This window comes from Aptenodytes forsteri, unplaced genomic scaffold (assembly GCF_000699145.1).
Source record: "Aptenodytes forsteri isolate BGI_AS27 unplaced genomic scaffold, ASM69914v1 Scaffold348, whole genome shotgun sequence".
Taxonomy (NCBI): domain Eukaryota; kingdom Metazoa; phylum Chordata; class Aves; order Sphenisciformes; family Spheniscidae; genus Aptenodytes; species Aptenodytes forsteri.
Window position 1 is genome coordinate 33,972 of NW_008794169.1, and position 20,156 is coordinate 54,127.

The 20,156-nt window shown below is 43.9% G+C and overlaps 1 protein-coding gene across 1 annotated transcript in view; it reads left to right on the top strand.

The window, feature by feature from the left end:
• Nucleotides 1–19,231, top strand: part of ATP10A (ATPase phospholipid transporting 10A (putative)) — a gene marked incomplete at its 5' end in the record, with an annotated part of 51,966 nt that extends 32,735 nt beyond the window's left edge. Inside the window, 7 exons of the mRNA XM_009281827.2 lie at nt 1,189–1,314; nt 5,695–5,895; nt 8,100–8,180; nt 8,271–8,375; nt 8,708–8,895; nt 9,594–9,717; nt 19,169–19,231. Of these exons, the coding sequence (XP_009280102.2) occupies nt 1,189–1,314; nt 5,695–5,895; nt 8,100–8,180; nt 8,271–8,375; nt 8,708–8,895; nt 9,594–9,717; nt 19,169–19,231 (888 nt within the window). The remainder of the gene's footprint in view (nt 1–1,188; nt 1,315–5,694; nt 5,896–8,099; nt 8,181–8,270; nt 8,376–8,707; nt 8,896–9,593; nt 9,718–19,168) is intronic.
• Nucleotides 19,232–20,156: the final 925 nt, after the last annotated feature.

Below are 20,156 nucleotides of genomic sequence, written 5' to 3' on the forward strand. Positions count from 1 at the left end.
TTTAACTCCATTCACCACAACTCTCTGGGCCCGGCCATCCAGCCAGTTTTTTACCCAGTGAAGAGTGCACCCGTCCAAGCCATGACCAGCCAGTTTCTCCAGGAGAATGCTGCGGGAAACAGTGTCAAAGGTTTTACTGAAGTCTAGGTAGACAACATCCACAGCCTTTCCCTCATCCACTAAGCAGGTCACCTTGTCATAGAAAGAGATGAGGTTGGTCAAGCAGGACCTGCCTTTCATAAATCCATGCTGACTGGGCCTGATCACCTGGTTGTCCTGTACGTGCCATGTGATGGCACTCAAGATGATCTGCTCCGTAACCTTCCCCGGCACCGAGGTCAGAGAAAGGTGATACCAAAATAGAAAATGAAATGTAAAATAATATTAAATGAAATTTTGGTGTGATCCTAGGGATAAGGAAAATCATGAAACAACTGTGATAACACCATCATTTAAAAGAAGGTCTCATCTAGATGAGAATTTTACCCTGAATTTTAGTCAGAAGTAGAGAGAAACTGGGTGATTCATTTTGTCACTGTGATTTGGCAGTCTACACAGTCCCAGAGCAGTTTCATCTAGTGTGATTTTTTCATAGACAGTTCTAGAAAATGTGTGACTTTAAAAATGCCTCAAAATACTGATATCTCAGGACAGCCAAGTAAACTTTATAAGCCAGGATTGCAAATGTAATTAAAACTAATATTTTTATTGTTTTGTCTTTTAAAGTACAGTAATTGTGATGCCACCACTTAATTGTGCTTTTCTTATTTTATTCTCTGGAAATTCATTTTGCCCTGTAAGTACCCTGTAGTTTTTACAGAGAAAGATGTTACAGCCACCAAGATGTTCACACATGGGCCTTGAGCCTTCATGCTGATGCAGCTGCAATTGCCAGCCATTCTCCCACCTCTCGCTTTTTGCTGCTGCTTGTCACCATCTGGAACGTAGACTGTAATCTCCTTTAGGCGAGGACTGGGTCGCCTTGCATGTTCTGCCAAGCTGCCGGGTTTGCTCACGGGTCTTCCAAATCAATGCAGCAATAGCTGCATTTCAGATGCACTGTAATGGATTCCATTCTTCATCAGTACAATTTCCATTGACTGTATGAGTTGAGAAGATGACTAGATTCACTGTTGGTGTTGAAAGTGACACTTTACAATAATGATTCCAACTTTTCTTTCATTAAAGGCGGTGATGGCAAGTGACTTTGCAATCCCAAGGTTCCGGCATTTGGAAAAGCTCTTGCTTGTTCATGGCCACTGGTGTTATTCCCGACTTGCCAACATGGTGCTGTATTTCTTCTACAAAAATGCAGTAAGTATTTGACTTGGCAGCTTTATGCCACCACATGTTTCCAGGGTTTATTTTGTGCTAAGTGAGCATTAGGTCAGCCTTCAAATGGTTTATAAATAAGCTGCAAAGAAATTTGCAGAGTTGAAAGACAGCTGGCTGCCATTTGCAGAAGTTCAGGACCCATTCCATAACAGCTACAGTGCGCTGCTGAATGTGCAAATTAGGTAACAGAAATAACAAGCACTGCTTAAGAAAAGTTTCTTTATAGAGCAGTTTTGCAGAATTTAGCTGGCTAGACACAGGAGTCTTTAATGCCAAAGCCATCCAGCATTGGTCCAAAGTAGCAGTTGAGTGTGTTTTCTCTTCCTGACCCTATCTCATCGTTGCTTATGAATCACTGTACATATTCCCTAGGGACTTGGGATAATTTGAGTCCTCTCTGTAGAGATTGGGAAGGTTTTTTCTTGATTTATCTTACTCCCAACTAACCAAAAGAGTTCATTAGAAAGGAAGCACACCGTGGTAAAGAACAGACTACATGTCTGCATTTCCTCCCTGGTGTATGAAACGGGAGTTAGTCCAGTAGTGGGCACTGAGCCAGTAGCAGCTCGACTCCTTGGCCCTAACAAAGGTCCTTTGCATTGATCTTGGAGTACAAAGATGATTGATTGAAAACTGCCTAACAAAACAACCAAGAATTCCATCACCTAGGTGGGAGTCACTGGCAGGCACACAGATCTGCTCACTTGCAACACCTACAAATCACCTTGGGAGCAAGGGATATGAAGAAGCAGGAAAAAGAGGAGAGCCAGAGCTCTCAGACTTCTGTTTGCTTCAGAGGACAGTGTGTGAACTGTGAGCGGGAGACTGGATTTTATCCTCAATATCAGAAAAAAAGTAGCTCTCAGTTTTGTAAGAGTTACTTTCCAAATTTAATCTAATCCTCAATTTTTTTAATCAGTGGCAACTTTTTAATGCAAATTCCTCTTGGCCTGACTAATCCCCATCTGATCTCAATCTGAAGGTAGGTATTTTATCGGGAGAAGACCATCATTTGCTCAAAATTTTGAACTTCATAGGAATACCTAAGGGAGCTAAAGAATTATTAAAGCGTCCTTGTGTTAACACAAGCATATTAAAATACCTTCTGTGGTCTGATCAGAAACTACATGCAAGCACCCTTCCAGACATAAAAGAAAGAAGGACCTTGGATGGTCTGAACTGCTGCCTGAGTCTGAAATAGCAAACAGATTTAAATAATGCTGCACGGACTGGAGAGACGCCTGTTGAAGCACAACAGTGAAATATGTGCTGGTGTTCAAATGCCTGAGTTTTAAGGCTTGATCCTGAATGATCCTGAACATCTGTACTCCCACCCCCAGTGCTGTATGTTTCCCAGATACCCTTTGGCTTGACAGTATCAAATCTGAACTTCCAAGAAGTGTATGCAGAGCCATCTTACATTAAAATAAAAAAAAAGAAGTAATACACATAAGACATTCCAGCAATCAGCAGCCAGAGATGTTGTTTATACATCTACATTTTTGTTCAGCTCTTGTAAAATCTTCCATTTCCTTTGGTACAACTCCCTTTGATTACGAGTATTATTTCTTATGCCATTTTTAGTAAGACATTTTCAGAAGCTGCTGCCTCAAGGCTAGAATATATCTGAAGAAATCTCTTTGTGTTGGCTCTGCTTTGGCAGCCTTGAGAGCTTTCTGAGCAATACTTGTTGCTACTGACTCTAAAACTGTAGTGGGGTATCCAGCATACAGACATGAATATGTCTGACACAGTGCCTGCCCTTAAGGAAGGAATATTCAAAAATGAAAGATGTGAGCACCGGATCCTTTTGCAAGGAGACGATTCTGGATGATTCTCCGCAGAGAGTCAAGAACACTGCAACTGTTCTGCAAGTTTTCTGTTTCCTCAAGTGTTTTTTTCCCCATTTGCTCCTATTACGAAATTTTCCATTCTCCACTAGAACCTATCTAACTCAAAGTTTAAACTCCAAATTTCTGCAAAAGCCATTTGGAAACTCAGATGACTTATCCAAGAAGATGCTTGGCTTGGTGGAGATAATAAAAATACAAGTAAAATATAAACTAAAACATAGCATCACTGGAAATATCTGAGCTTGATGAAAAGGGATTTCATGTAAACAGAATTCTACCTGCACAAGGATGCACTGTTTCTTCCCCTTTAAACATTATCTCTGCAAGATAGCACTGGACATTTTTTGACATATACTTCATTCACTGAGAAATGCTGTCTGGGGCCACATTCATAAAACAGTCTCATCTGGGGGAAAAAAAGGAAACCTTTTTTATTTAAAATCTGATTCAATTTTTATGTAAATTTGTTTTGACTTTTTCGGGGGGCAATGCACAGAAGCAAGAGGCAACATTATATTTGAAATTAAATTAAACACTTGTTTAATCCAAAATGAAATTTCAGGGGGAAAAAATCTGATTTAAGCTTGGTTACTGAAATGTCATTTATTTGTACAGCTTTCTTTGACAGCACTGCTGAGACCCATACTAGAGGTGGTAGGGAAATTTTCAGCTGACTGTATTTTCATCAAACTACCTATTTTTGTCAGAGCCAAACTGTTTCCAGGACAGGTTAATTTTAGCAAGGCTTTAGAGAGGAAAATTTCTTAGGTCCAGGATTAGCTGGATTTTGTTTATTTCAAATGAGTGAGAGAAAAGTACCTAAATTCACATGTTTATTGCAATTCCATTTTGAGAAAAGACTCAGGAAGTTTTGTTGCTTTTTGGGTGTGGAAAGGAAATAAATTTCAAAATCTGTACCATTTTGAAATGAAATTGCCATCTCCCAGCCAACTGTACTGAAGAGGGTAAGCTCTGGTAACTCAGTCTTGTTTTGGCCAGAGGAAGATATTTTTCCTGAAATGTATTTACGGAAACGTTTCTAGAGGTGATCCCTAAAAAAATACTACTATCTAACTTTTAATAGGTTAGTTTATGGTATGGGCTCACAAACAGTGAGACGTATGTTGCTGCTGATATACAAGCCACTTCAACATAGTTTGCAGACATTGCCTGAACATATATATACAATATATCTATATATATATTTACGTATAGCAGGACTGACCCTCTTATTCTGTGGCACTTCTCTTTCACAAGGTAGGCTTACTCTCCTTATAGCAGTTTTCACTGACTAAGCAGACCATAGCTTTTTTTTCTCTCCTATGTTTAAATTTCAACCACATTTTGGCATACAGCTAGAACAGATCTATATTTTCCTCTGTATATCTAAAAATGATGAAGGGTTAACATCCTCCAGCTCGCTGAAAGCTTTTGACTACTGAATACAAAAAGAAGAGGAAGTGAAAGGAGAGGTCATGTCGTTTCCCTTCTTTATGGTTAAAATGGGGAAAAACCTCGAGGGACAGTTACCAAAGTTTTTCTGGTTGCCTTCCGTTTAGTGTTAATCTCTTTACAAAGAATAATAAAAATTGCAGTTTTAGGAGGACCAAGCCTGGGAATTTATTTCCTTCCCTAGGAAGCCGCCCATCTTTTTCTGGGCCTCAAATTCCCCCTCACAGGTGAGATCAGCACCTCTCCTGAGCCCTAAAAACCTCTGGATTCTCCATGCTGCAGAGATTGTAGAAGAAATGAGTTGTGTGGTTTGTCCCTTTTTGAGTGATTCCAACCCAACTACATGAACAATCCCACTGCAGCTGTGTATGCAACTGATTTCTTTACACAGCTGAAAAGTAAGGGACAGTGAGGAATCTTTACAGCACTACTAATCTGCTGAATTTCAAAGCACAGAGATAGAATACTTAAGACAACTTTGCTAGACAGTTTCACCTGCCTTGCTGCTGCTAGTCTCATGTTGGTCTTGCAAAAAAGCTCTGCATTACCTATTGTAGACCAGAAACAAACATCTGGGACAAAACATCTCAAGCCAGCAGAGGATATTATTATGGAAATGCTTATTCTTACAAGAGTAATCTAAGTGTAAGTGTAACTGTTCTATGATTCTATGATTCTAAGTGCTATCAGATCAGTACTCATATACCTAGAAGTCAGTGATGGTTGGGAGAGCTTTTTACGGTTAGTTAAATTGCACCTCAGAGTTTCACTTGAACTGAAAGTTAATTTTGTGTGAAGTCATCCATGACACCTGAGATCTGAGGTTCCAGCAGCACAAAGACTTGCAGGTGTGCCAAATGTTTGTAGCTTAGCTAAGTGGTCCAGGCATCAGGAACAGCGAGTTAAAAACTAGGTATCCGTAGAAGGATTGCTGACGTGTTTAGCGTTCATAGATAAGTCCTTGCCGAACTGGAATCAGAATGCTTTGAGAACACAATGGGATGATGGCCCTGCTTATCTTGTCATATTTACAGCATTTCTCATTCTGTTTCAGATGTTTGTGGCCCTTCTCTTCTGGTACCAGTTCTACTGCGGGTTCTCTGGCTCGTCAATGGTTGATCAGTGGTATCTCATCTTCTTTAATTTACTCTTCTCTTCTCTTCCACAACTGATTACTGGCGTGCTGGATAAGGATGTGCCAGCTGAAGTGTTAATTGCTGTACCTCAGCTTTATAAAAGCGGCCAGAATATGGAGGTAAAAACTTCTTGCTTTTTGTAATTTTTTTCCTAGATGTCTTTAGTTTCAACTGAAAACCAACGCTGCTCCCAAAGGGTGGATGACTGATAAAAACAGTCTGAGAAGTCACTATTATTATTTTGTGATATTTCTCATCTGAGTCAAAGTATCTAAATGCCAAAAGTACATTTAAAACAAACAAACAAAAAAAAAAACAGCTATAGTTTGAAATATGTAACAGGAGAGAACTGGATGCTTTAAGTCAGCCTAAGCTGAACACCTCCCTCGTGGTCCAGGCTCACAAATAACCACAAAAGTAGAGCAGATTACACCTTGTAGACTAGTGCGGACTTTCACAGAATAACCTCACAGTACTTAATCAAAACTTCAGGCCCCAGCACTTTACAAACAGTCAGAAGAGAAAGATGTCTTTAGGAGTAAGCACGGAGGTCAACAGACACAGACTCTGAGGGAAGTAGTCACCAGCAGATGACAGATTCAGCTGAAATGTCTGTTGAAAACACCTTGTCCACATCTGCTTGAATTGTACAATGAAAATAGAAGGAATTGCAGGAGGGATTCGAGCCAAACCATTTCTGGTAATTACAGCTACAGCGTACTGTGGGAAAATCTTTCTGCTTGGCAAAACTATCCATGCTGAGACATTGCTTCCAAGGCAAAAGCCTTTCTTAAAAGGATCTGACATTGTGCCCTCTGAGAGGAGACAGTGAGTGCCTTTTGCCTCTGACTGTACACCTGCATTTGGTACCCTACACATCCAGTGACATTGCTAGACACTGTCCTGGAAAGATGAAAGGAGAATTTTAGCGTAACATCTTTCTAGTGCTTTAGTCCAAATTCACTCTTTTTCACCCAGCTGTTTTCCATTTTCTACATTTCTTTTGTTCCAGTGCATTGCACTTTAAAGATCTGTAACATTAATACCTTCCTTTCTTGCACATTTTTAAGGTGATAGAAATCTGGTAATGGCTTAAGCTTGTTGGGAAGTTGTGTTTGCCTGTCTTCAGCTGGCAAACTGAGAAGTCTCCCAGGTTGACAGTGCAAATAGTTCTCATAGGCAAGCCCAGGGACCGTTATAAGTTTGTTTGAAATCTACTTTTCTCTGAATAGTTACCTAAAACGCATTTCTAAAACTTGCCAAAAATCCTGCTTCAGGTAGGATCTCTTTCAAAAAGATATCACCGATTCAAAGCCTATAGTATTCTAGAATAATTTAGGTTGGAAGGGACCTCTGGAGGCCATCTGATCCAGCCCACTGCTCAAAACAGCTTCAAAGCTAGATAAGGTTGCTCAGGTCTTTTTCTAGTCCAGTTTTGAAGGTCTCCAAGAATGGAGATTCCGCAGTCCCTCTGAGCAAGCTGTTCCAATGCTTAACCACATGTTATTTCAGTAGGCCAAAGAACACCAGAATTGTTTCTAAGCGTCTCTGAATTCTCATTTTTTGGCTGCAATTGTATTCTCCATGGAGGTAAAGAGTCCTGATGAGCCCAGTGGTTGCAGATGTAGCCTATATCCCAAAATTAAATAAATAAATATTTTGTCATTTATGAACTATTTTTACTTATATCCAGGTCTTTTATATGACCATCCGTACCCCTGCAATTGTATATTTCTTTAAACCACAATGTGAGTTTAATATTGTTTCTTAGCAAGCAATTTTGTGCCCAGACACAGAGATATATGTGTGTGAGTATATATACATGTTTATTTATGTATTTATAACATAGCATACATTGCTGCATCACTTGCTAAAGGTCATTGTTGTGGATCTTTTCTAACTATGTGTGCTTTTTCTGTTTTCTCTCTTGTGAATAAACACTCTGTGCTCGTACATACATGATGTAAAGCGCATTTACCCATGTGCTTACACCTCAGAGAGCTCCTCCTGAAATCAGTGGTCTAACTGTAGTGCATAAAGTTGGGCATCTTCATAAATGTTTGCTGGCCTGAATGTCAGATTCAAATTACACCCTCTGCCAGGGGAAAAAAAAAAAGCAGAAGAGTGTCCTCCCAGAACAGAGGGACTTGCAGGTTGACGCTTCATACTTCATCCCCCAGTGTATCTAACTGATTGGCAAAGTTGTGAAGCTATTTGCTCAAGCCCTTAAAAGTGCCCATTGGAATATCGCCCTCAAAATACCTGTCCCAGCAAACAGCATGTTCATTAGGCTCTGATTTTCTTAACTTTTTTTGTGCCACAGGAGTACCAACCACATATGTTTTGGATGAACATGATTGATGCTATGTATCAAAGCCTGGTTTGCTTCTTCATCCCCTATTTCGTAAGTGTTTGGTTTAAGCCGTTCTATTTCAAGCATTTTGAGGAGAACTGGCAACACAGCTTGGGCTAAATTCTGTCTCCTTCTTTACAGACTTACTATGATTCGGAGGTGGATATCTTCTCCTGGGGAACTCCCATCACCACAATAGCTCTTTTCACCATCATACTACATTTGGCTATAGAAACCAAAACTTGGGTAAGGTACCCACAGCCTACATAGAAACTCGCTGGCATATACATAATTCTTTTCTTAGTGCCATTCTTCAAAAACAGAAGATGGTCGTTTCATCCCCTCAGCACATTCTATTTTTAGCAAACGTTTTAAGCAAACGTGAAAAAGGTTTTAAACTGTGATCTGCGAACAGCTTTGTAGTGTTGTATCTATAATAAGAATTTTTGAAAATACAAGGCTCTAAACTCCGCTGTGCATGGATTTGGCTCCAGAAATTAAGAACTATTAATGCAAAATCACAGCAAATTTCTCAGAATATAAAGAATCATTATTCTTTTGTTGGTTTTTTGTTCTAGACTTTTCTCCACTGGTCATCTTGCATCTTCAGTATCCTTTTATTTTTCTTTGTGGCTCTGGTTTACAATGCTTCCTGCCCAGTATGCCATCCTCCATCCAATCCCTACTGGACTATGGAAAGGCTGATGGGAGACCCTATGTTCTATTTCACTTGCATTATCTCACCAGTCGTTGCATTGCTGCCCAGGTATTGTATCTTCTCTCATACCTTTTCTCATATATGAAAGCACTTTACGCATATGGTTGGGAGGGCAAGAAACATTTCTTTTTCCACTCCCTCTCTTTCTTTTTGCCTTACCAGCCAAGTCAGTTTTTTTCAGCAGCTGATTATATGAAGTCAGGTTGTCTAACCTTTTCTGTGCTCCTGACCACAGGAACAGACCACAGCTCCTGGCCATAGACCACAGGAGTGGGATAATAGTAGACTGTTGGTCGAACCTCCTGGCCATGCAGAGATTTGCTACCCTGTGAGGTTTTCCATGATGCTTCCAGATTCGACCCATCCTCCCCTAACATGCACAGTACAGAAATTCTGATAGTATGTTGTGGACGTACTTGCCTACTTACGGATGTAGGAGGCCTGCGCTGCAGACTGATCCCCATTGCCTTTGATTCCTCATTGGGAAAGATGAAAGAGCGTGTGTAATCACAAGGTGGATCACTGGCTAAAGGCGCAGATTTATTACACTGCTTGTTATTAATCAAAATATTAGCACAGCATTCAGAGCTTTTCATCTGCAAGCTTTCTTGTGTCAAACATAAGAAAGGCACATAAAACTCTCTTATTTTTCTGTGTTGTACTGTTGTCTTGGATATTTTCTCTTAATAATATCTTGGGTACTTCCTTCTTTCAGTTCTTTTCACGTGCACGTTCTCCTCCTGCAGATTTCTGTACAGAACCCTTCAGGGAACACTATTCCCAACCCAGCTTCAGCTTGGACGCCAGTTGAGTAAACTATCCCCAGAGATTCGCACCCAGCTTCTGACCAAGTTGAATGTAAAGGAAACAGTACGTCAGACACAACCCTTTGCAGGCAGCTTCTCACCAAGCCTTGGCTCAAATGCTAGTGATTGTTACAAGGCTTATAACCAAAGCACACCTTTGCCAACATCTCCTCAAACAAGTGAGTCACTTTTCCAAGAGCACACAAAGGCAGAACATACAACAGATCAGACTGTGGCTGCCTCTCCCCAGGGTGCGGTGTTGTATGGGGAAAACAAACTCCGCTCATCAGCAAGTAGTCTGGAAAGGTCCATGGGATTTCATGAAGTTAGACACAGCACTTCGGAGATGGAGTCATTGCCCGTGGGAGCAACATTCCCGTGGAGCTCAGCAGTTGACCAAGCAGACTTCAGTTTGTTGAAGTGGATCACATCAACTCCGCTGTTCAGTCGCATTGGGACTGTTTTACAGGTGTCATCAAGCAGTTTACAAAATGAAACACAGGACAGTATGTGTGTGCTTGGCTCTTCTTTGCATGTGGACTTCAAAGGCTTAAAAGAACAGAGCTCAAATAACTTGCAGGACAAAACGAAAGGGACCCCAGCTGATCATTGTAAAAGTGACAATTCCGAGACCACCTTTTTATGACATGGGCCTTAAATATATTTATATATGTTCTATTTGCACACATTTATAGTGAGATTACTCTATTTGTTTCCAAAGATGAAACAGAAAATCAAAGGTACAGAACGATTATTTAAGAATGTTTAAATACAGTATATTGAAATAAGAGCTTTAAATATAAAAAGAAACACTTGAAAGTTCCATTTATATTGTTTTATTTTTTCATCTCATTTTGTAAGGAAATGCTGTCTCTATTTTTCAGATGCTTCTCTCTTATTCTGACACATACTGTAAAAGCAAAGGACCTATCTACCATATTCAAAAGCATTAGATTCAGCAACAATTATTGATATCATTATAGGCCATTCAGTAATCAAGGAGGAAAAACCATGATAATGAATAGGCACTGTATTCCATCCATCATCTGCTTGCCAGGGTGTTTTGTCACTGGAGCAAACCATTAGGCAAGACTATTGAATTATTATACACCTCTCTGTAAATGTTAACAGTATCTTACCACCGCATTAATAATACTGGTATTTTATAAGTGACACCATATTTTGATATTGCAGCCATAGCATTTTATGTGTCATGATAAAACAATAAATAAATGACCATCCATATTGCAAAGTGACTTCCCAGTCTGGCATTAATAGCAATTCAGCCCTTCACTCCGAGTAGCTAGCATTTGGCCGGTCACGGCCTCGTATCAGGCTGTTCAACTTCTGAAGAAAAGCTGCTGCTTGTTTGTGAAGAACGATTTGGTGGCAAGGAGCTGGTGCATTGTGTCCGCCGTAGAGTTTGACCTGGGAGGGTCTGTGATCTTCTGTGCTGGAGCACTACCACGAGTAGGCTGGTTTTGCTGAAGAAGTCAGTCCTGCTTGCTAACGGAGGTGGAGTTTTGTCAGGCACCTTCACTGTTTCAGCCAGGTTAAATCAAGTCCTTGGTGATCAGGAAGGGGCATGACCAGCTGCGAGGGTGCAGTGCTATGCAGAGGTACTTGAGCCTGGTCTAAGACAGGCTAGCTCCAGTGCCGAAGGTAGGGAGCTGCACTGCTTTCTGAGGTTATGCCTGAGCCGACCTTACGTGGTTGCACATCACAAACTGCCACTGGTACATGGGTGTGTGGCTGCGCTGTGCCGGCCTGACGGATCCCAGGCGGGGTTAGCCTTGGAGGGCTGCTTGGTTTTTTCATAGCTAGTCACTATGACCATGTGTGAATTAGCTGCTGCACTTCTTCCTTTCCTCGCCGCGGGTTTTCAGATGGCCTTTGCCTTGCTTGCCATCAGTTGTGTAAGGCCAGAACTTGTTCGTGCCACGCTCTGTGCCAGGTGACCTGGCTCCCGCATGGATTGCCTCAACCCATTAAGCCACAGTGCCTACCATGTGTCACTTGCTAATCCGCTCAGGATATTTTTTTTCAAAGATTTATCCACTGGCCTCTTCCCCAAAGGCGGAATTGGTAATATGAAGCTGTAAAATGCCAATGAAAGGAAGGGACGTAAGCAATCAAAATAAGAGCTGTCAGCCTGTAAATACGTTACCCTCATGAAACATGACACATCCACACGCAGCTAAACTACATTTTGGGATTAGAATTGACTAGGGACAGGGCAAAGATGCTAAGGGACTCACAGGATTTTCAGTCTCCTGTGAACAGCTTTAAGCCATACGATTGATTAAAAAATGTACCTGAAGCACAACTTCTTTTTAGCCTCTAGTTAACGGGGAACATGGGTTTATGTATGTAGATCTTAGCAGAGGAGACCGCATCTATTGACTTATTTGTTACTGGCTGAAAATGTTATGACATTTCTCTGCTTTACATTATTACAACAGAAACGGTGCAATAAGATTGGGCACTTGGTTTCTGTGAAGGTAGGTGGGTATCTGCGCTGCCGGTGCCAACGTGAGCCGGGAGCCACTGGGGTGTGTGTCCTGACACACGCCTCTAAGGCAGGGCAGAGTCCCACGCCCTCGGAGCACTTCGCTCTCTGGAAAGGGAGCCTGCAGGACTCAGGTGGAGAAACCTCCTTTGCAAGTGTCTGTAGTTGGGTGAGACAGTCCAGGTTTAGACATCTCTACTTGCTCTACCAGCCTCCTCGGTCTTGGCAGTAACTGTTGGGATGACTTTGCAGGTAATTCTTTGCAAAGTTAGCTGGCTGTGTTTAACACAAACTGTGCAGAGATTGCCATTGTAAATAACTCACCTGTGTGGAGCTGCAGTGTCTTTTAATTTCAGAGAGGGAATCAAATGACACTTTGAAATGTGTAAATATTGCCATCTGGTTAGAAACATTCCTCTGCTTGTAAAACAGGATCTCACAGAAGGACAGTGCCAGATACCAGGTAGGCAGAGTTCATCAGTTTTGCAAGACGTTAAATTCAGTAGTCTAAGAGTGCCGTGGGGTCATAGCAGGAGCTTGCCATGGATGTCACACGTGTGTGTCCTCTCTCGGTTACTGCAGCAGTCCCAGCAGGCAGGTGAGGGTCTCTCGAGCTTACTGACTCCTCCGCATCTTTCCACAGCACGTTTGGTGTCCCACAGGCCGTCATGGGACTTGCCTGGTGCTGGCAGCAGAAAGGGCTGGAACATCACTGGGCTTTGGCTCAGAGCTGTATTTGATGATATTCTCATCAAAAAAAACCCTAAATTCCTCACTAGACATGCCTTTGTGGTACAAGATTTGGTTTAGTTCTTGTGCTTTCAGTGTTTCAAAGACTATTTTTGTAGGTAAGGGATAAAACGGTTCCTTTGGGACCGAGAGATGCTCATGCACTGCCAGATAGTTGCGTTAAATTGCCACTGTGAGTGCGAGAGTAGTACATCTGTGTCATATATTTAGGGAAACCGTAGATCTAGATCCTCAGCTGCTACAACCATCGTAGCCCCTTCGATTTCTGCAAGCTGACTTACCCCAGCTGGGAGTCAGGCCTCAGTAACTGCTGTATTTTGTTGCAAAAAAAAATCCTTAGAGATACATTTTGAAATTCGTAAAGTGTAAATGCTCCCTTCATGCTAAAAGTTAAAATATCTTACTATGGCAGCAGTCCTGCAAACACGTGTGAGTTTAGTCTTAAATAAACTGAATAATCCCGCTGACCTTAATGGTGCAGTGATCTCAGCAGGAGTGCTTGCGTGCTTACAGATAGATGGGAAGATGTGCCACGCGGAGGCCTCCATGTGCCAAAACTACACAGTGAGATACCTAGAGGCACAGAACCAGGTCAGTAGGATGTCAGTAAGCAAGAGGTCTCCATTTTCTTTTGGGAAATAAATTGTAAAATAATATACATAAAATGTAATTTAAACCAGTTTGGAGAAAAAGAACCAAACAGATTTCACATTTTGAAAGAGAATATTAATCAAACTAATTCTTTTCATTTCAAATCAGAAGTTGTCTCTTCAGCTGCCAGAAGACAAGCACATCAAAGCATGTTACTTGCTGGGCTTTAGGGCTTGTCAACATTTTGAAGCTGCTATTAATATTTGAAACATTTTAACTAAACAAATACTAATGGCTTTTTGAAGCTGTATACAATAAAATAGAAATAAACTTCTAAAATTTATTCCTGTCGGTGCAGTTGAGCAGTTGTCATATCAGACAAAACAAAGCTTTAAATTCATGAGGCCAATCCTCAGAAAGCGTGCAACAGTTTATTAGAAGATTCCACAAGGCAATTAAAACAATGCCCGCTTTCAGTGTATTACCAACAACAGCCCCCTGTACACTCTTTCAAATATTTGCACAGAACTCTGCAAGCACTTCTACATCTGCTCGACATTGCTGGCTGAAACAGTCTGGCTGAAATTAATGACTGAGAAGAAGAGAGTTGTGAATTAAGCATCACAGCGTCCCATATTTCTTACTATTATTTATGTGAACTAACTTCCCAGTGATTTATCCATTTTATAAATTTCTCTTGGATGTGTAAAGGTCTTTGAGAAACAACCAGAACTCTTCTATCGGGTTAGCACTCTAATCTCAGAAATTATATCTCCCACATATGCCAGTGCACTGGAACTGAGCATACAAATGTCAAAACGGAAACAAAACAACACTCCGGTATTTCTTCCAAGATTTTCCAGCTATACATCACTGCTCTGTGCGCCCAGACAGTCATGCATCTGTTTGCCATCCTCCTGCGGCGGCTGTGGAACCTGCAGCCCTACCCCCTGATGGCCATTAAATGATCTTTTATGCTTTTCATACACTGGAAAGCTGATGACAGTGCTGACTTCTCACTGTGGCCAAATCCAGTGACACCCTGTATTGATTTAAGTGCTTCATTGGTGGGGAGAGCTCATCCTTCAGCTAGTAACATTTCCTCAGACCCTTTCAAATTATTCAGCCAGAGACTGCTCTTGGTTCCATGAACCTTGACTTGTCATTTATTCATACCCGATTCTGATTATTCAGTCAGAGACTGCTCTTGGTTCCATGATAGGACTTTCTACCCTGCAATGAACCTTGACTTGTCATTTATTCATACCCGATTCTGCTTAGGGACGCAGTCTGTGCTTGCTCCCAGTGCTTCTCCTGCAGGCTCTACCCGCTTAATTAATGAGTCCCGCTTCGTTACATCTTGGCCCAGTTTTCTAGTGTCATGCTCATCTTTGGCTCCACTTCAGGCTTATACATCCCAAATCTGATCAGGCTGATCACCTGATCCACATACGGCAGGAGGATTTGGGGAGGTTTATCCATTACAGGTGCTACCTCAAATGGTTTTGCACAAATACTGGTTGCAGTACGTGGAGATGTTAAGCTTAAAATAAACTCCATCAGAACTGCGTGTGGTTGAATCATCTGGGAGTGACAATTCCTGCCCTAATCATAAAATCTAAAACTAAAAAAAAAAAAAAAGCCTCAAGTTTTTGCAGCAGCTAGTTCTTGATTCAAACTCTTCCAGCGTCAAATTCAGCAGTGGGTTTTGTAACTGAGTGCACGTGGCAGTTCAGAAAAATCATGCTGATACAACAGGCCATGCGCTGTGACGGAGCAGTAGCAGATACGTGTAAAAGACACCGCGGAAGCCACTAGAGAGAGAGGGTTATGCAGATGTAGCAAAGCTGGGAAGGAAAAGCACTGCTAGACACTATTCAGAAGTCCCAAGGTAGGTAGAGGGAGGAGGGGACCTTCAGAGTTTTCCAGCCGCATTGTTTTTGCAAAGTGGTTCTGCTCATCTCCTCTCCACCCGCTGGCGGGCTTAGTCGTACCGACCTTAAACTTCACTAGAGCTACACCACGAGTGAATTTGGCTCGTTGTCTGCAGCTGAGCACAGATAATGGGGTCGGGCACCTGGCTGATGTCAAGCAATGCAGCTGTACTGACTCACATGGAGGTAGGTCTGTGTTTGCTTTGCAAACAGGAACATGCTGGCTGTGCCCCGGTCAGGAGTGCTCCCTAGTCAGTACCTGTGACCAGGGCAGGTCCCAGTACCAGTTCCAGGGATCCTCCCTGTGTTGAAAACCAGGGCGGGAGCCAGAACAAGGGGGGCCCTGGTGTCCTCCCACGCATGCAGGACGCGAGCAGCCCTCCACTGCTCACTAGACTGAGACCACACATTTGTTCGCAGTGTCCAGGACAACTTTAGGTGGTTAGTGACCTGGAAGAGAAGCAGCAGATAACATGGTGGGGAAATCCTTCCTGCTCCATCAGGAATCTCCTGTGCCATTGCATAAATGTCTGGTTTTTCTCCCATGCTTTCCAATAGTAATCCTGGCCATCAGAAAGCTTCTGGGACGACTGCGCTTCCTGCTGTCAAAGATGCTATGGGAAGTCCTCTGCTGCCATCAGGAGAGGCCCCTTGAAGCACCTGCGCCTGGGACCACAGTGCTGGGAGTGACAGGCGTCTTCGCTTTTAGCAATAGCTCCAGCAGTCACTGCGTGCACCACTCACTGCGTCTCCTTCACGCTGAAGGAGGAGATGCTGCATGGCCACAGCCCATGTATCTTCACTTAAAAAAACCAACAGCAAAATACTTTCACCCTGACTTAGGTTCATAATGGGGAAAGACTTACAAATGTCTCTAGTTCTGGACACCCAGATCGAGGCGAGTGTTTTCCAGCTGTCCTGGACTGTGAAACCCTGTAGTGCATCACACATTCAGAGGGGTCTCTGGTGCTATATGTCTGCAAAATTTCCTGGGGTTTCCTGGGGGGCTAGCCACCCCCAAATCCCAAGATCCAGAATTAGAAGCCACTGATGAAAACGGTAACTGTGCCACGAGAATTGTGTTTTAGTTACATGGAAAAAGAGCAGTTAAAAGAAAGGACTAACTTTTAAGGAAGGTTTTTCTATATGAGGAATTATCTGTGTTTTTAGCAGCAGCTTCCACATGGTTTTAAGTATGGATGTTTGCTCTGTGCAATAATGCCTCCCTTGATACACGAAGTCCAGCACGACACAGATCCTTCCAAGAGGAGGTTTAGCACATCCTAGCCAGGGCAGGCAAAGACAGCCAGGTGCTGCAGCCGGCTCTGCTGCTGGAAGGACTTTAGCTAGGTCAGCCCTCAAAGTCCTGTTTCATCAGTTTGTCTTACACAATGCCTGCTTGCCATGTAGCCTCCTGAGAGGTGTGACTAAACAAGAACCTTGTTAAAAGTGGATTAAAGACGTCAACATTTAGCGTGGTCATTGGTACTGCTGCAGCACATATAGCGCATGCATGGAAATCGTCTCTTAGTGAAGACAAAACACTTGAAAGAGCCTTTTGAGAGACTAGAAAAGGTGTCAATGAAGAGCTGGCACCAGACGAATAAAAGTTGCTCAGACCAGGTGGAGTGCCTGCTTCCCTCTGCAGGGAGATGTCCTGGGACTTTAACTCTTGTTTATTATCTGGGCAGTTGCCCCAAGCCAGGGCAGGCTGCGGGTTTCCAGACACAGTGTTCATAGAATCCTAGAATCATTAAGGTTGGAAGAGACCTCTAAGATCATCGAGTCCAACCGTCCACCCAACCCCACCATGCCCACTAAACCATGTCCCTAAGCGCCTCATCTACACGTCTCTTAAATATTTCCAGGGATGGGGACTCAACCACTTCCCTGGGCAGCCTGTTCCAATGTTTAACCACTCTTTCAGTAAAGACATTTTTCCTCACGTCCAATCTAAACCTCCCCTGGCGCAACTTGAGGCCATTTCCTCTCGTCCTATCGCTTGTTACTTGGGAGAAGAGACCGACATCCACCTCGCTACAACCTCCTTTCAGGGAGTTGTAGAGAGCGATGAGGTCTCCCCTCAGCCTCCTTTTCTGCAGGCTAAACAACCCCAGTTCCCTCAGCCGCTCCTCATAAGACTTGTTCTCCAGACCCCTCACCAGCCTCGTTGCCCTTCTCTGGACACGCTCCAGCACCTCAACGTCCTTCTTGTAGTGAGGGGCCCAAAACTGAACACAGTATTCGAGGTGCGGCCTCACCAGGGCCGAGTACAGGGGCACGATCACTTCCCTGCTCCTGCTGGCCACACTATTTCTGATACAGGCCAGGATGCCATTGGCCTTCTTGGCTGCCTGGGCACACTGCCGGCTCATGTTCAGCCGGCTGTCGACCAGCACCCCCAGGTCCTTTTCCGACAGGCAGCTTTCCAGCCACTCTTCCCCAAGCCTGTAGCGCTGCATGGGGTTGTTGTGGCCGAAGGGCAGGACCCGGCGCTTGGCCTTGTTGAATCTCATACAGTTGGCCTCGGCCCATCGATCCAGCCTGTCCAGGTCCCTCTGCAGAGCCTTCCTACCCTTGAGCAGATCAACACTCCCGCCCAACTTGGTGTCATCTGCAAACTTACTGAGGGTGCACTCAATCCCCTCATCCAGATCATCAATAAAGATACTGAACAAGACCGGCCCCAAAACTGAGCCCTGGGGAATACCGCTCGTGACCGGCCGCCAACTGGATGAAAATCCATTCACCACAACTCTCTGGGCCCGGCCGTCCAGCCAGTTTTTGACCCAGCGCAGAGTACACCCATCTAAGCCGTGAGCCGCCAGCTTCTCTAGGAGAATGCTGTGGGAGACGGTGCCAAAGGCCTTGCTGAAGTCCAGGTAGACCACATCCACAGCCTTTCCCTCACCCACTAGGCGGGTCACCTGGTCATAGAAGGAGATCAGGCTGGTCAAGCAGGACCTGCCTCTCATGAACCCGTGCTGGCTGGGCCTGATCCCCTGGTTGTCCCGCTCATGCCTTGTGAGCACCCTCAAGATGAACCGCTCCATCATCTTCCCCGGCACCGAGGTCAGGCTGACAGGCCTGTAGTTCCCCGGATCCTCCCTCCGGCCCTTCTTGTAGATGGGTGTCACATTGGCAAGCCTCCAGTCGTCTGGGACCTCCCCCGTTAAGGGGAGTTGAGTGTTGACTCAGAACTGGAGCAAGGGGCCTCTCACTGCGGCCCCGCAGCCCTTTGGGTGCTAAAACCCAACACTGCACTGCTGTAGCTAAGGTTAGTAGCTCCTGGCCTGAAATTCCCAGTGGTATATTATAGCTTGTGCTTGTTCATCACGTTTTCCAAAAGCTGTAGGTCTTAAAGTCTCCAGTTTATTCTCAGATGGCCCGTTTTACATGCATGAAGGCACCGAACCATCCTTGCGGCCAGGCTTGCGTGGGGGCAGTTCCTGCCCTTTGGCCCTTCCCCGCTTTCCTCCCCAAAACGTGGAGGCCACAAAGAGCCACTTGGACCTTCAGAAATCCAAACCACGACAGAGATATTGCTCACCATTTACATGCCTGGAAACAAAAGACGAGTGTGGCCTCCAGGGCCCTTTCGTTAATGAAAACAGCAGAGACACCTCTGGTTCAAGTAGCATCTTGGTGGATATGTCCTTCTCATCCTGCACAGCTGCCCGCTGAAGGGGGTTCAGCGACAGCTGACGCTGCTCTTGTCCTGTTCTTTACAGGCAAATGCTCCAAAACTTGGGATCGAGAAGGGGGATATTGAGCTTTTCACCGTAAAAACCTGAAAATGCAAAGCTCTTTTTTTTTTTTTAAATCAAATTCCTGATGAAAATGTGGGGGTTATATTTACTAAAAACCTGTATTTCCAACAAACTCTTTCAATCAGCCATGTGTACTGTTAGAGCTGCATGAACCAATTTTATCCCAAGTGGGCTGGCTGTTTGCTGTTTGTAAAGTCCCTATCATTTTGCGGACACAATTAACTTTGTAGCTGGTTTGTTTTGCTAAACCCCCAAGAACCCAGTAAAACCTTTATAGCTGAAAGAGATTCAATCTTCAGCTCCACGTAAGATGATGGAAATAGAAAGTATGGGTTGGCGTCATCTGGAAACCAAGGGCAAACGATGACACCACAGGAGGCATTGCAGGCAAAGGCTCCTCTCTCCTGGGTGCCTGTGGAAGTGATCATGGTCAACGAAGGTACTGAGAGCTGCAGTTCATCTGAAGTTGTCTGAATTCTGAAGCTTAAAAGTGAATTAATTCATTGATATCTGATTGTACTGGTGGTGTGTGCAACCCTCAAATCCAGGCGGCAGCATTTTCTGTCCATTGAGTGTTGCTTTAAGCAGCAGCCCAAGGCCCACGGCGCAAGGAAGCCAGGCTCTTGGATTATTCGGTGCTAAAGAGAGAAAGAGAGATGCCAGCTTTTCTAAAGCAATACCCTGTGTGCTTTTCTTGCATTCATTTGGCTGCTGTTGAGCCCACCGGCGACCACCTTGCCGGATGGCTCATGCTCACCCGAAGTCAAGCAGTGTTTCCTACCACGAGGTTTTGGGGACACATCAAATACTGAGAGGTTTCAGTGGACACCTCTGCCCTGTGGAAAAGGGGCGACGGGGAGGTCCCAGCGCTCTCCCAGCCTCTGGCAAATCTGCACCTTCCCCATTGCACAGGGCACCTCCAGCCCCTGCGCATCCCCCTTCAGGGGTG